This window comes from Emericellopsis atlantica (assembly GCF_019669845.1).
Source record: "Emericellopsis atlantica unplaced genomic scaffold F5Z01scaffold_17, whole genome shotgun sequence".
Lineage (NCBI taxonomy): Eukaryota > Fungi > Ascomycota > Sordariomycetes > Hypocreales > Bionectriaceae > Emericellopsis > Emericellopsis atlantica.
Window position 1 is genome coordinate 327,114 of NW_025764719.1, and position 15,192 is coordinate 342,305.

General features: G+C 55.3%; 5 protein-coding genes across 5 annotated transcripts; 3 read left to right on the forward strand and 2 right to left on the reverse strand.

The window, feature by feature from the left end:
* The first annotated feature begins 331 nt into the window (after positions 1-331).
* On the forward strand, positions 332-2,648 carry F5Z01DRAFT_161118 (uncharacterized protein). The gene is made up of 2 exons (XM_046257802.1): positions 332-1,138; positions 1,214-2,648. Exons 1-2 carry the CDS (start codon positions 471-473, stop codon positions 2,325-2,327), a joined length of 1,782 nt encoding a protein of 593 aa, XP_046117209.1. The 5' UTR covers positions 332-470; the 3' UTR covers positions 2,328-2,648.
* A 15-nt stretch (positions 2,649-2,663) lies between these two features.
* Positions 2,664-4,191, reverse strand: F5Z01DRAFT_682091 (XPC-binding domain-containing protein; the record flags this gene model as incomplete). Its single annotated transcript, XM_046265741.1, has 7 exons — positions 2,664-2,798; positions 2,845-3,345; positions 3,398-3,706; positions 3,762-3,841; positions 3,898-3,970; positions 4,030-4,077; positions 4,174-4,191. 7 exons carry the CDS (start codon positions 4,189-4,191, stop codon positions 2,664-2,666), a joined length of 1,164 nt encoding a protein of 387 aa, XP_046117210.1.
* Positions 4,192-5,273: 1,082 nt separating this feature from the next.
* Positions 5,274-6,759, forward strand: F5Z01DRAFT_161122 (uncharacterized protein). Its single transcript, XM_046257803.1, has 2 exons — positions 5,274-5,493; positions 5,585-6,759. Exons 1-2 carry the CDS (start codon positions 5,371-5,373, stop codon positions 6,665-6,667), a joined length of 1,206 nt encoding a protein of 401 aa, XP_046117211.1. The 5' UTR covers positions 5,274-5,370; the 3' UTR covers positions 6,668-6,759.
* An 841-nt stretch (positions 6,760-7,600) lies between these two features.
* On the forward strand, positions 7,601-9,726 carry F5Z01DRAFT_751256 (calcineurin-dependent; the record flags this gene model as incomplete). Its single annotated transcript, XM_046267039.1, has 7 exons — positions 7,601-7,862; positions 7,939-7,999; positions 8,064-8,325; positions 8,400-8,606; positions 8,674-8,991; positions 9,065-9,175; positions 9,253-9,726. 7 exons carry the CDS (start codon positions 7,601-7,603, stop codon positions 9,568-9,570), a joined length of 1,539 nt encoding a protein of 512 aa, XP_046117212.1. The 3' UTR covers positions 9,571-9,726.
* Positions 9,727-9,733: 7 nt separating this feature from the next.
* Positions 9,734-11,520, reverse strand: F5Z01DRAFT_161141 (uncharacterized protein). Its single transcript, XM_046257804.1, has one exon. The coding sequence runs from the start codon at positions 11,316-11,318 to the stop codon at positions 9,942-9,944; it is 1,377 nt and encodes a 458-aa protein (XP_046117213.1). The 5' UTR covers positions 11,319-11,520; the 3' UTR covers positions 9,734-9,941.
* Between the last annotated feature and the right edge of the window lie 3,672 nt (positions 11,521-15,192).

Consider the following 15,192-nt stretch of genomic DNA (forward strand, 5'->3'; position numbering starts at 1 on the left):
TCTTGGGGGCTTTCGAGGGTGCACGGGTGGTAGCAGAGGGCGTTGTGACAACAGGCATCAGATGGCGCGTGGTGAGCAGCGCAAGGAGCGGCTCGAAATGCAGTCCGCGTCAGGCCTTAGCGACAGCGAGACCTCCGAGCCTGGTCCCGTCCCAATGTGCGATGCGCGGCGGGTCATGGGTTGGGGGATGTCGCGATGGGTGGAATGTGGTGTTGAATGGAGCACGTTGTCCCCCGTGCCCCCCAAGGAGTTGAAATTTCGAGGTTGACCACGCTCGACGCACGTTAGCGCAGAGCCTCCGGGTATTCTCCGGGTGGGGGTAACATCGAAATCCCACTCTGTCCCACCTACAGTCAAACGCCAGTCAATTAATTCCCAGTTCATCAATCACTCTTCCCTAACCGCGCGCAATACTTCCACGTGTCGACATGTGATCTATCGAGCATCGATACTCCCATATAACCTCAATCATGAGTTCCATGTTCAAGAAACGCGGTGGGCCCGCCTTCAAGCCCAAGGTGCCTTCAGCGCGCGCACGTCCTGCAGCGCCTGCACCAGCCAAGCCAGCTGCTGCCCAAGTGGCCGCAGAGAAGATCGACGCGGAGGACGAGATCAGAGATTCTGTGGAAACTTCCCAGGCAACAACCCCAGGCCAATCGACGCCGAGAGAAACGAGTAGCGCTCCAGAAAGCAGAGACCAAGCGACGAAATCGACCACCGCCGACCGACCAAGGGTTGCGCAGCAGCATACACCCGATCCGTCGAGACCCCAGGACACAGCATCGAGCAGCACGCAGAAAGCGACTCTAGAAACTGCAGCAAGCATAGACCGAGCGGGCACGGAGGACGTGACTGCTTCGCACAATGCCCCGCCAACACCAGCTCCAGATAGCACACCGGTGGAAGCCCCAGCAAGAGTCTCATCACGACTATCACACTCGATCAGTAAACCCGCGGCCGGTCAGACATCGGAAACCCATGCTCAAGAGGTTGACGGGGGGCACAGTGCGCTAGAGCAGGAGCAAGAGCAAGATGAGCTCCCTGCAGTCGCAGATCTCGCAACGCCAAAACAAACACCAAAATCGAAACCTAGACCCAGGGCACCCGCGCGCCCCAAAGGCAGCAAGGCTACAGCGACATTAGAGGACCCCACAACGGCCTCAACAGGGGATGACGCCCCGGTCACCCGTCCAGCAAAGCGCCAACGGGCGACCCCACGACGGGCTTCTACTGCAGCTGCAGCTGCCGACCAGGACGGGGCGACAGGCGCGGAGGAGAGTGAGTCGGCCGTGCAAGATGAGTCCGAGTCCGCGCCCAAGCGACCACGGAAACGGGCAGCATCCAAGAATCCACGAAAACCGAGACAGCGTTCCGCCACGCCCGAAGGCGCGGAAGAGCAAACTGTGGACTTGCAGAACCTCAAGATGGCAGACTTGACGCAGGATCTCCGTATCGGCAAAAAGTTCAGTCGGCATGACGAACTGCGCGAGCGGGAGAGACAGGCCAAGCTCAGGCGGAAACGGGGAGAGAGCGTGGCGGACGATGAGTCGGCGGCCAAGAACTCGCCTGGTCCGTCCAACGAAGACGCCTCGCCTGCGGCGGCGGCGGCGGGGGCACCTGCTGCTGCTACTGCTAATGGAGAGCCCTCGCAGGCGCCTGCGGCCGGGCCCCAGTTCCGTATCGTAGATGGCCAAATTGTCGTGGACCAGTCATCCCTCGTCATGGACCGTCACGCTCGGGCAGCCGCCAACGCAGAGGACATGGAAGCCATTGAGGAGAACGACTTTACGCGCCTCATCACGTCAAACTCGTTCATGAATACCTCCAAACTCAAGGGCCCCAACATCTGGACCGCCGAGGAGACAGAGTTGTTCTACCGGGCACTGGGCATGTTCGGGACCGACTTTGAAATGATTTCGAAAATGTTCCCTGGCAAGCAGCGCCGACACGTCAAGCTCAAGTTCAATCGCGAGGAGCGGCACAACCCCAGTTTGATCGACTCGGCGCTCATTGGGGAGAAGTCTGTCAAGATGGACATTGACGAGTACAAAACCATAACCAGCACCGAGTTTGAGTCCATTGAGAGCATCGAGGCTGAGCACAAGAAGGCCGAGGAGGAGTTTGAGGCCGAGCGACAGCGTGTCCTGGACGAGCAGGCCGAGGTCATGCGGAAGAAGCGTGAGCAGCTCTTTGCCGACGATGACGGGAATCCAGTGGGCGAGGGCGAGAATGCCGAGCTCCACAGCAAGAAAAAGAAGAAGAAAAAGAGCAAGAAGCAGCAGGCTGAGGAGTCTGGTCTTTATGGCGAGGAAGAGGTCGTTGAGTGAGGTCTTGTTCTACGGTTGGACAGGGGGTTATGGCGTTTTCCAGATGATTTACTAGATACCCGGCAAAAGGCCTTACTGGTCAGGTAGAGGATAGGCTTGCATGATTGGACAATGATTCTTGAAATTCACCATCTCAGTTTCCAGAATGACATCCACACTTGTAATCATTTCACGGGATGCCTTTCAGCGCTATACGTATTCGTTTCCGCTAGTTGCTGTGTCCATTTCCGACCGAGGATAGACCACATTTTACCTCAACGCCCAAAGCCTGCCTTAAGCCTCCATCATAGTCTCGTTAACTTGGTATCACTGCGGCCACTACGCGCTTCTCCGCGCTTATCGCTGGGTAGGAGGTTGGTCGTCGTCGTCTTCGGGCTGATCAAAGAGGAAATTGGCCGCTAGCTCTTCATTCTTGTCACAAGCAAAGTAGGCTTGAATAGCCGATTCTTGATCGAATCCAAGACGGCACAGCTGAAACTGTTAGCTAGGCACGCTATCGGCGGGTGCATGCACCTACTCTCTCAATTGCGTCGCGCTCTTCTTCGGATACGGGAATGGTCTGCGCGCCGGGGGGCAGGGGCACGTCATCGGCGCCCGCGTCTTCACTCAGAAGCTGGAGGAACTGGTCCGGGTGAGATGCTATCAGCTGGGCAAGTTGAGGGTTGCCAGCACTGAGCTGTTGCAAAATAGGCTCCAGCATCTGGGGCTGCTGTTGAACGACTTGGCGAAGCTGCTGGAACTGAGCATTGTTGCGCAAGAAGTCCAGGTTCCCGAGGTCCCCTCCTTGACCACCAGCAGCAGCCGCGGCGGCGGCGGCGGCGGCAGCAGCCTGGTTGCCACCGCCCGATCGAGCACCACCACCTTGCTGAGCTGCCAAGTCGAATAGATTGACCGAGCCGTCATCGCCGGTGCTGCCCTGTTGTTCAGCAGCAACGGGGGCTGGATCAGCCGCTTGCTGCTGCTGTTGCTGTTGTTGCTGACGCTGCTGTTGTTCTTGCTGGATGTTGTCGGGGATGCCCTGCGCGGTATCAGCATGATTGCACTATTCCTGTGAGACACCAGAAACCTACGGTTAGAAGATATTCGACGGCACGGTCGGGGTTGTTAAAAGCGGCACGCATTGCCGCCTCAATCTGAGCACGCTCGAAACCCATGGCCTCCATGTTCGCGATGGCCTCGGTTCTCGCGCTCCCCATGGCCAGACCAGAAGTATCGGAGCTGGCGGGGGCCTCGGCCGATCGGTTGGGTGTGGGAGTTGCAGAGACGGCGGCGGCGCCGCTGGAAGGTGCCTGCGCCGGGGCAGCAGGCGCGGCTGGTGTCGAAGTCGAGGGCTGAGCCGGTGTGGCAGGAGGAGCTGCGGCAGGCTTTTCTTGCTTAGGCTTGTTGCAAGAGTCAGCTTTGAACGTGCGATGAGAGACGTGGGCACGAGCGTACCTTGTTCACCATGCAGACCACATAGCCCTTCTCCTCAATGTTGTAGGATCCGATGGTCTCGTCATCCTTCAAGATCTTGCCTGCGCTCCGTCAGTATACCGTTCGAACCAACGGTAGATTAAGGTGGTCTCCGGACCGGAATAGATGAGCTTCTGCGACTTGGGATCCCAGCCTTTCTCTGCCTCGACCTTCTGCTTCAAGGCACCAATCTGTTGGGGCCGCAGTCAGTGGCGGGGTCAATACCACAAGCGGTGGTTGTCAGTCGTACCGTTTCGCTCGGTTCAGCCTCGAGCGTGAACTTTTGCTGCTTCAGATCCTTCGCAAGGCGTCAGCTCGGATAGCTCCCATGATAAGGGCTTGCATAGTCGAGCGCAAGCAGCGCCGTGGTGGCGATGTGAATCTGATGACGTACCTTGAAAGTGATCTTCATGATGGCGACGGATTGCAGCTACGGATAATGTCGCGGTATAGTTGAATAATATTGAGTCCTTTGCTAAAGGATGTCACAAGAGGGACGAGGTGCGTTGAACAAAAGCTGAAGATGACGAGGTCAAGGTTCAGCCTAGACTAGAAAGCAAGTGCCGTGTGGTTTTAGGCAGGTTGGCGCAACTTTGGAGCAACTCACTGGTTTGGACTTTGGAGTCATTGGACCCCGCCTGCTGTTTGGTTCATGCACTGCAGCTGCCCTTGTGGAACCCTAAGAGAATCTTCAATCACCTTAGTACTAGTAGTAGTCAGCTAGGAACGTGTAGAACCCATTCTTGAAACAACTATAGCGAATTCGAGGAGTTTCTGAGGAGAGTTACTGCTTGTATTAGGCCCAAAATACCTTCCTTATCCATACGTGCATCCCAACATACAAGACCGCGCACGAAGCTCCGGCGCCTTAACGTTACCAGGTACCTGAGGTAGGTCGGCAAGCGCGTGCGTGCTGACTCATCAGAACGCATACAAACAAAGCGCTCCTTGTTGCTGTGCGGAAAAGCCAGATTCATCGTGTTCACGCAGCCTGCTGAGGAGACAACCTCGGCGCATCCATTCAGGCATCACCCACAGCATGTCGGATGTCGCTGCCCCCAACAGCCTATGAACCTGGTTCCCTCTCAAGGTTGCCGTCCCTCAGCTTGGGTCTGGCGCATCGGGTGCGACCCTCCTGGGTAGAGGCGACGCGCCGCCTGCTTCGTGATTGCTGGTCCCCCATGCATGCCCGGGCGGTCGGCGGCCCGTCTTGCATGAGACAATGGTGATGAATGAGATGGTGGGATGCAAGCTGAAACCAACCGCTCCGGGTCACCTCGCGGTTCTGCTTATCTGTCCGAGTAAACCGAGTAGCGCTGTGTCAGCGGCTCGTCGTTCTGCTGTCGCAGCACCTGATCGAGAATGCATTCCATGGTGGTTGCCCATATGCAAGTAGGCATGTACCTCGTCACCAACGCTCCCCCTACTGTATTCGGTATATGCAACATCCCGTGTCTAAGAGGACGAGGTTCGGGAAAAGCCCCAGAAGGGCATGGATCCCCTCGTGCCCTTCTCCAGAGCTTAAAGCCAGCTACGTAGCTCCTTGTCTCTACTCCCGGGTTCCGCCTGAAGTCTCTCGTTTGGTCGCGTCATGTTCAACACCTGGAAGCAAGACAGCAACTCCTATGTCGTGCTGCCCACAGGACCGCCGTTTGAACGTCCACCAAATGGAAGGCCTCGGCGATCATCCTGCAACCCTTGTCGCACTAGAAAGGTGAGAACGCGCCCATTGAATCTGCAGGGCACCCCTATTCACCGTACGTCCTCGGCTTTCCGGGACTCGTGCTGACATTGGCTGCGCCTAGATCCGGTGTAGCAGCGAGCTCGCCGGCTGCCGCAACTGTCGAAAACGAAACTTGACCTGTGATTATGGGTGCGAGGACGGTGCTGACCTTGTCATTGGGTCTGTGAAAGGGCGGCGGCGACGACTGAGTTGCACGTCTCGATCAAGTGCGCCCATGCTGTCTTCTCACACGCGCAAGGACATTCCCGATGACGCTTCTCCGGACGAGCTGGACAGTCCCCAGACTAAGGCCTGCCCTAAAGGGACAACTTGGTCTATGTGGGAATCAGCAGCTGGTAGCCTGACCGGGCCTCAGTCGGCTCCTCCCAACACCACTGGCATCAGTCCCCAGCCCGACACGTCTCTAAATTCCACTGTCGCCATGCCTGACCTCATCGGCACACCTGAGCAAATATGGAGGATGGAGGATCACATGGTGCAACCGGCCTTCGAGCAGTCCAGGGCCATCTCTGGGGGCCATCATTGTCAACTGAATCGCTCTCCTTTCCCTGGTGCCTCGCCTGCCTTGAAGTCCATCACATGCTTAGAGACGGCATTTGTTGGAACCGATACAGCTCAAGGCATCACGCCTGTCGTCGACAACAGCAGTCCTCCCTGCTGTCTGTGTCTGACCACGCCTCTGGAGGCATGGGAGGGTCTCGTCATCGACATCTCGTCCAAGGAGGCCATGGCAGATGATTTCGTGCAATGCCAAAAGACAGCCATGGCAAGCTGCGAGGCACTAGTGCGCTGCCATGGATGCTCCTGGCGGTCGCAAGACGTTATGCTACTCATAGACATGTGCGCAAAGCTCCTTGAAAGCCTGAAGACGCAAGATGGGGAGGTTTCCGCCTGTCCTCTGCCCAGGGAGCGGATCGCTGGCAACGACACGGACATGGACTCTGAAGAGGACGGAGATCACATGCCACGCAAACTGTGGACGGCACGAATGCGCAGGCTGGGCCGCTTGATAGCTGAAGTTGGTGGTTTGTTGGAGGGGGAGCAGTGGACGGCGCACAGGTGCTTGCTGCACAGCGTGCAGGTGGGATTTAGAGGCGTCATGTTCGGCTGGCACTGGCAAAGTAGCAGTGCTCAGGACCTCTAATGAGACATGGAAGTGTCCAGTCCACCCCGCGCCTGACGTAGGTCTAGTAGGCCGGACAACGGCAGGCTGCAGGTAAATAGTGAATACCTCCGAATAGGGGGGGCCCGGACAGCTGCATGCGCACTTGCGTCAATGAAGCAATGAACATTCATGCAAGCGAATACAGCTTGAATTTGTTCGCTCATGCACGCTTGCCTATTTTCAGCGCTAGGTCTACCAATCGTGCTCGAATCTTTTACACGGAGCCGAAGTCTGGCTTCGCATCCGTCTGCAGCTGAGCTCTGGATCAACTCCCCCAGAAGGAAGCATGTGCGTCAATACTTTGCCCAACCAAGCAACTCAAGCTCACCCCCACACATACATGTCTACCAACATAGGGTGCCAGTGCATATGATGATAGTGTATTGTGCAATGCCGATTTCGACGTCACTCTTGTAGGGAACTGTGCCGTCACGACGGCGGGCGTATGGCATCTATGTTGTCAGCACTCGCAAACTCCAATCTCTCCAGAACGGGAAATGTGATCTGTTTGGCTCGAAAGGGGCTATCACAAGGGGGCAGCCTTATACGCGATGATGCTGAACATGGCCAATCTTTGTGGAATCAAAGTCCAGTCAGGGCAGAGGAAAGAAAAAAGCAACAGTCTTTTCCACCGTACCACCCACTCTGTGCGCAGACCGGAAAGCTGCCTCTTTGGGACTTGCGATGAGACCTGCATGGTCCAGTCTGCATGACCACAATATCGACGACTTGGAGGGACCGGAACATTGCCATTTGTAGAGGCAGCTCTCACTGGCATGGGGTGCGGTCGCTGTCCTCTTAAAACGGCGGTCCTCGAAGGAGCAACTTGGCCACACTCCCATGTCATCCGCCGACCAAAACGCGGTTCATTGTGACGAATCTTTCTACCAAGTTACAGTTTCACGCACAATCATGTTCAGCCTTGGCCTTCTCTCGGTACAGAGCTGGCTGGCCATGTCCTCCTGGACTAAGGCCGCCCATCTTTCGGTCCTGGCTTTGGCAGGTTTCACAGTCTACAGTCTCTGCCTCGTGTTCTACCGTCTCTATTTACATCCACTCAGAAACGTGCCGGGTCCCAAGTTGGCGGCGGCAACAAGTTGGTATGAGTTCTACGAGGATGTCATCCTTGACGGGCACTACCTCAAGGAGTATCCTCGACTCCACGCCCAATACGGTACGGCACTATGCTTTCTTTTGTTTGTCTCCAGACTCACACGAACATGCTGTCTGACGGGAAATCATACGGCCAGGTCCTATTGTCCGCATGAGTCCGAACAGAGTTCACGTCAACGACGTGGAGTTTTACCACTTGTAAGTCGGGCACAAGGAAAGCCCCAACGGGCACATGTCATGGCCACTCATACATCTAAACAAGGGTCTTTTCTACCGGAACCAAGTTTTCCAAAGAGCCAGCTTTATCCAAGGTTGCAGGCGACCTCGACGCACTACCGTTCGTTCTGGATCCCTCGGCGCATAAGGCTCGCCGCGCCATCATAAGTCCCATGTTCTCTCCCGCCTCAATGAGACAGTTCTCGCCCAGCCTTCTCCAAATCATCAAGGCTGCTTTGGGAAAAGTGGAGGAAGCATATGAATCGGGTCTTCCCCTGCGCCTGAACAGGTTGGAGTCGAACTTTTCGGTACGGCCATTGAAAAGATCCGTTCTTACTCTATCCCATGAGTGTATATACTGACGCATGGACTTTGTGTGCAGATGGATATTATGATGAAGTTGTGTTTCGGCAAGGACATGAACTGCGTCCAAGGATCAGAAGAGACCTCCGCCCTGGTCGACTCGCTGGTCTCTCTGACCGGCAACTTTGCTCTCGTGAAGCACTTCCCTATTCTGGGCACTACATTGCAGTCGTTTCCGAACCCGGTCATGGCGCGCTTGGTCCCGGGCTTTGTGGAATTTCGCAGCGTGAGCATGTCCCGAGACCACCACATCTTATGCCTTGTCACGACTAACAGTCCCCCCTTTTCCATAGAAATGTGCCGAGTGGGTCACCGAGGTCCGTCAGAGACAGCAAGAGAAGGGCATCTTCTGCGATGAGACTGGTCGCCAGACCGTCTTCGACGCCATCCTCGAAGCCGAGCCGCACCGCACCACCAAGAGCCTGGTGGACGAGACGTTTTCCCTCGTTATTGCAGGTACCGAGACCACGGTGACGACGATTACCTTTGGCGTTTGGTGCATCCTGAAGAATCCCGATATCCAGAAAAGGCTGTTAGACGAACTCAGCGAGGTGGAAACAAACGAGGATGGGTTGATGGAATATCAAAACCTGACCACCTTGCCCTATCTGGTCAGTCAAACACCTTATTTGAAGTACCGACTAGCCTGTGGCGGCACGTCTCTGACAAGATTATGAATACCAGACTGCTGTAATCACCGAGACCCTACGCATATCGTCTGCGGCGTCCGGCATTCTAACGCGCGTTGTGCCGGCCGGAGGAACTACATACGGCAAACACTTCCTCCCGGAAGGGGTACGTACTAAGCTGCTCTTCAAATCTACCTGGCACAGAGATAGTGATGCGCTAATACTTGATGCCTTTCTTCTCAGACCTCCGTCTCAACGGCACAGCGCATGATACACCACAACCCTGACCTCTTCCCCGAGCCCGACGTCTTCAACCCCGAACGATGGCTAGGCGACGACGCGGCAGCATACAAGAAGAACCTGGTCCCGTTCAGCAAGGGTCCACGGATATGCCCGGGCATGAATCTCTCCTACATGGAGGCCTATGTCTTCCTCGGGAACCTCTTTCGACGCTTCGATATGCGCCTGGAGGACGCAGAGCAAGACACGCTCCGCTGGAGGGATTATACCACCCTTCGTCTGGACGACGATGTGAAGATCCTGGTCAATGGTCTCAGGTGAAACCTGAAAGATGCTGTGCTGAGCTTTTTGGGACATTATATACTGCCCCGTCAGGCCGGCCAAACAAGAGCTTTGAGTCGTTTCTATGATTGAGAGTGGCAACCATGGATTTGGGGATGAGCAGCGTCTCTGCGAGCGTGCAGACCTACCTGGCCCAGGATTGTGTGTGGAAAAGACGTATATGAAGGTAGTATATGCTTCTTGTATCTATGAATCGTTCATGCGTATCGTCTAATTTTAGTAGTCTATATTTTGGCCGTTGCACACCTCATGACGCCTTGCTCGAAATGGAGGAAAACAAGAAAGCAGCAGGTCGGTTTTCCAAACCACGACTGCCGCCCAACAGAAAGAAAAATTAAAAGACTCAGAGCTCAGCTCTGCTCGTGCTCCGACTTTTTGCTGTTGTAGCGCGTCAAGCTGTGTCGGTTGCCCGCGCCCATCACAAAGTCTGGGATCGGAGGGAGCATCTCGACATCCGTGTCCGCCCCGCTCTCCTCATCAACCTCAAGGATACTGCCCTGCTCGTCCCGGGGCTTCTTGATACTTGGCGCCTCAAAGGAATTTCGGCGACTCAGGGGACTGAGTGTGGATGCTGAGCTGCTGCTGCGTAGGCGCCGCATAGATTGCATGCTTGGGCGGTGAGGGATGACCTTGCCGGCGTCAGGAGACGCAACGACGCTGGTCCCGGCGGACGCTAACGGTGGCGGCGTTGGCGAATCGGATCGGAACAAGGGGTGGATGTTGGCTTCTTCGGCGGAGGGTGCTGGTGACTGGGTCCTTTGTCGTGATCTGCGCTCGTCGCCCACGGGGCTGAAGCTGCGGCTGCGCTGCCTGATGGGAGGAGGGGGTTCGAGGTCTGCGGCGAGGTTCATGGCAGGGTCATTGGCCACAATCGGGCTGGCCGGTATCGTCTCGAGAAGACGCGGCTTGACAAGGCCAGGCGACGGCAGATCTTGGGTATACCGACTGTACAAGGATGATTTGTCCGACCCGTCGGCACTCGGCCTCTGGCGTACCGTTTCCAGCGACTGAGGGCGCTGCTTCTCCGGCAACGGTGCTAGTCTTGTCTTTGAAGAGGCGTGATGCAGGGAAGGTGACAAGGAAGGCCGGGGAGACGAGATGGCTTGATAGCCTGCCTTGAGCTCCTCGGTGAACCCGCTCTCCATCGAGCTCTTGGAATCCGTCTCACGATTTCCGGCGAGGGAGGGTCGGGTGCGGCTGTACGGAACCGACTTGAGCCGTGAGGTTGGCGACAAACGAAGCTCGGCGTCGGTGTGCGTGGTTGTGTTGTCTTGACTGTCGGTCCGTCGGCAAAGGAAGTAGTGCGCAGCAAGGAAGCCCAGTTGACAGGCTACCGCAATGGCGAGAATGGTGGCAGAGGCACCGAGATGAGCCTGGCTAGACCTGTGAGGGCCGACGGCTCCGGGGTTGTTGGTCAGACAAACAATGGCAGCGATGACCATGGCGGACGCAAAGAGACAAGCAATACCCGCGAGGGTGAATGAGGCGGCGAGTCGTCTTGGCGATGAGCGTCGGAGGAGGGATGCCAGCGCTTGAGAGGAGGTCGTTAAGACGAACCACGCCAGCATGCTCAGGACTATCGCCTCGAGTATGGTGGCAATGATTGACGTAGCCCATACCGAGGATCCTTTCGTCGTCTGAACGGCCAGAACGATGCCATCGCATATGAGCGCAACGGTGGTGACCAGGGCCAAGATGCCCAGTCCCAAAGGAAGAGCTCGCTTCATGTCTCCACTAGCTGTTGTCGAGTGATCGATTTGCTGTCTCTGCGCTCACACCTTGTGCGGCGAGATCTGCTGGATGTCTGCACTGATGGGTGACGACAGACAGAGGATCTTTCTAGTTTTGTCGATGTGTAGAGAGATACGAAGCAACACCAAAGGCGGCAAGATGCTGGGCGCCTTGTTGGTGCAACCAACGAGAGTGGGTTGTCGAGGGAGCCGGTATGTGTGTTGGTCAAGGTAGAGTTGAAGTAGAATCCCTCCACCGATGAACAATCGAAGCGGACTGTCTTGAGCAACGATGGGGATCGTGAGAGATGTCGCGGCTGACCAGCGGAAGTGGCTTGCTGTGTAGTGTTCAGACTCACGGGCTGCCGAGAGACAATGTGGGGTGCAATAAGACACAAGAGGTCATATATAAGACCCGATCAGAGACCAAATCTGATTATCTGAGTCAGAAGCTGGTGATCAATGACCGTGGTACGTAGTATTGCAAGATATCAAACGAGTGGAATAGGAGCCGGTCAACGCTTCAAGTCACAGACGAGCAGGAGGAGAGGGACGGACTCGTAAGAGGATAGAGGAGGTAATAATATCCACCACGGAAACGACGAACAGGAAAGAGAAAAAAAAAACAATAATACCGGTATTAATACAACGCAGTCTTCTTCATGCGCGACATGTGGACTTGTTGTTAGCACGCCCCAGCTGCCAGGCACGAAACTGCCAGAGGCCAGGGCATGACACGACCAGGGGTACCTTATGCCTGCAGGTGATGCGATCCGCAGACCGCAGGGGAAGAGAGCCGGGCTAGTGGGGAAGGCATTCGAAACTTTGGCTCTGCAGCCTCTGCTCTCAGTGGGAGAGGGTGGCTCCGTATTGAAATTGAACCAAGGCAGGGCGGATGACAGCCGTCCTGTGGCTTTCATGGAGTGAGCGAGTGAGGGTTGCTTCCCTGCTGCGGACGAGCGTCTGCTCGTCTTGATTTGCCCGGCGCATCGACCCAATACGGCTCATGAGCGATAGAAGCAATAGGTGCAATTTATGATCCTCGAGTGCAGGAGCATCATCAGTTCCTTTGCTCGGTGACTCAGTCCCTCGGATGGGATGGTGATGTGGGCTCGCTCCAGCGGAAAGGTGGTCCGCGCCCACTTATGCCATGTTGTTCACTTGCTGATCAACCTGTCAAAAGCAGGCGCGCGGGGGTGAGAGGGAGAAAAAGAAAATCTTGACTCTTGTTGTTGAGCGTTATTATTGTTAGTTGGCTTGCTCTGTATGTACCATCCCTGGCTCTTAAAGTCTGGTCCGAGGATGTCGTGGACCTCGTGGTCAACCGTCAGGCTGGGTTATGTTGGGTTGGGTCCCGGACTCCCGAATCGATCGAGACGCAAAAGTTACCAGATCTGAGATGTGATTGTCAACAAAGTCGTCATCATGTATGCTCGTGCCAATGTCTAATGAATAGTGGGATAGGTCTCCATCGAGATGGGCTCAGGCTGGGCACAACTGGACTGGACGCTGATGTGCTCATGGAGGCTGCGCTGGTTTGTGCGTGTTCCTGGCCCTGGCAGCTGCCGTCACGGTGGCTGCAAAGCGGGAAATATGCCTTGTCCCCGCCCTGCATTGATTTTCAGGCACGCTAGTGTCTCAACGAGGACCGTGGCCCCCTCTGATTGGCCACGTCCAGGACGGCATCTTCCCGTCTTCGACTTCCTCCTCCACCAGCATGTGCCTCTGAGTCTGATGTGAGCTGAGCGACTGACTGACTGACTGACTAATTGCTTCTCCCGACCTCGGTGCGCGAATACCTGATCAGCCACTTCAGTACGGAACGGATGTGAGAAGGGTGCAAACGCACGCCAATGTCAAAGCAGTGAAAGCACTGCCTCCCAGTCAGTCTGCTGCTCCCGTTCAGGCTTCAGCTGCGTCAGGCTCGACGTAGCTTGACTCGAGCGAGGCTGATCCCTGCTTGCCTCACCTTGAGGCTGGCTGGATGCTGAGCTGTCTCCCCCAGGTTCGGAGATGAACGCTGCTAGTACAACCGTACAAGGCAGTTCAGCGACAGCCCGACGCCTCGTCTGAGGCAATGTTATTATGATTACTCGGTACTCGATCTGCTTCGGCAGATCATGTAATAAAGATCGCGACAACCCAGTGACGCAGGTATTCAGTCTATGCACGCCATGGCGACACATGTAAATGTAAATGCATTCGTGATGTTTATTTCTCCGAGATCACAGCATCCTCGGGACCTCGAGCCCACTGTCAACTCATTTACCAAAGCACACGTTCCTCGCGGTCTCAACTGCTGGGGCGGTCTCTACAGATCCAACGCATCTCTCACCTGAATTCGAGACGAGAACAACTCGGCGATCGGAAATCAGGCGACGTAGAATTCTATAGGGTTAATCCCACGGGTGGCACTTCTGCAAGCACTTGACCCCATGCCATCATAGATTCCTAAGATGCAAAAAGCTTCTTCTCTTCAGTGTCTTCGTCCCAGAGTCAAAGTGTGACTTGACTCAAGAAGTCGTTTGATAGTTCGCGCGGCACGGTCCGGGCGCCTCAGAATTGAGGGTCGGGCAGCGACTAAGAATGTTAGAGTCCTTCACCTTAGCGGTAGCCCATGCTGTGAAACACTTTGTCCGGAGAAGACGATGATGGTTTTCAGGGTAACGACTCATTGCACGACCAAAAAAAAAAAGCAACGTGTCTGCCTGGCTCTGCGTCAGAGTGCCGAAAACGTCGCAGGTCCCTGACGAAACTGGTGGTAACACACCACGTCGACGGACGCCCTGATTGTTCAGCGTCCGGATGCGCCAAGCGGCCTGCCTGCACGGACACGTATCTGGACAGCAAGCATAGCTCTTGGTACTTCGATTTATGATCTATTGTTGCAGTAAACACAAGTTTGCCGAAAGGGGCTGTCCAGCCAAGGGGCAGGTTCTAGTTAATAGAGTGGGTGTATTATCACAAATGGAAGGGCATGATAATAACACCGCCGTTTCACGATCACGTTCCCTCCACATCAGACATGTCAATGCGATCGAAACTCAACTTACTCAAGTGTTCTGTACAAGAGTCAAGGGTGACGATTGACAAAACTGATAAACGAGATACCATTCATCAAGTATATAAAGTCATTTCCCATTGCCATACGCTGCCTAGACTGTACTCGACGACCCTACAGGGTAGCCATCATCGCATCGATTATCGGTCGTCCAAGTCAAAAAGGGGACGGGTGGAGGAAAGCTGTCCAGTTAACGCGACCAGCGATGAATAAGTCATCGGAACCCGATCAATACGTATGCGGTAGAAACATGACTGAGTATAGCAAGTTGTCTTTGTTTTCGCTGTTAATATGTCTATCTTTCTATATGCGCAGCTGTAACGAGCACAAGAAGTATAGAAAACCATCAGCCACCTGCTCCTCTAATTTCTCAAGATCAAGGAAACTGGAGGGACTGCTCAGCGAGCACATCTCTTTGTCGAGATTCTTGCTTGCTGACCCTCCTAGTATGACATCCCCCTTTTGGCCTGTTTCTAGATGTCCCTTGCAACCTCGTCCCAGGTCCGACCCCTTTCAGCAACCCCCCGACTTCGCGCGAATCGACGTTCGCCAATGTCGCACAAGACAAGGGGTATCGTGAGGGGTAGGTAATGGAGCGCGTGCCGTTTTGTCTGGAAAACTGCCGGGCAGCCATCTTCCGAGCGCCCACTGCAAGCTCGTTTACCAAGGTTTCGTTGAGAACCGCGGGCCGTGGCCCGTCATCACTCAGGTGCGATTGTTAGCGAGGTCAAGACGGAGGAAGGCTTTCCGATGCAAACTGTTCCCGGTCACATCATCAGCGCTCCTGCGACATTTTTCTCGTGTTGGGTG

Bases quoted from the DNA above. Each gene is read 5' to 3' on its own strand.
- F5Z01DRAFT_161118 (XM_046257802.1), top strand. From the start codon at position 471: ATGAGTTCCATGTTCAAGAAACGCGGTGGGCCCGCCTTCAAGCCCAAG. The intron at 1,139-1,213 runs ATTAGAGGACCC...CCAACGGGCGAC, and splicing joins GGCAGCAAGGCTACAGCGAC to CCCACGACGGGCTTCTACTG.
- F5Z01DRAFT_161122 (XM_046257803.1), top strand. From the start codon at position 5,371: ATGTTCAACACCTGGAAGCAAGACAGCAACTCCTATGTCGTGCTGCCC. The intron at 5,494-5,584 runs GTGAGAACGCGC...GGCTGCGCCTAG, and splicing joins ACCCTTGTCGCACTAGAAAG to ATCCGGTGTAGCAGCGAGCT.
- F5Z01DRAFT_161141 (XM_046257804.1), bottom strand. From the start codon at position 11,318: ATGAAGCGAGCTCTTCCTTTGGGACTGGGCATCTTGGCCCTGGTCACC.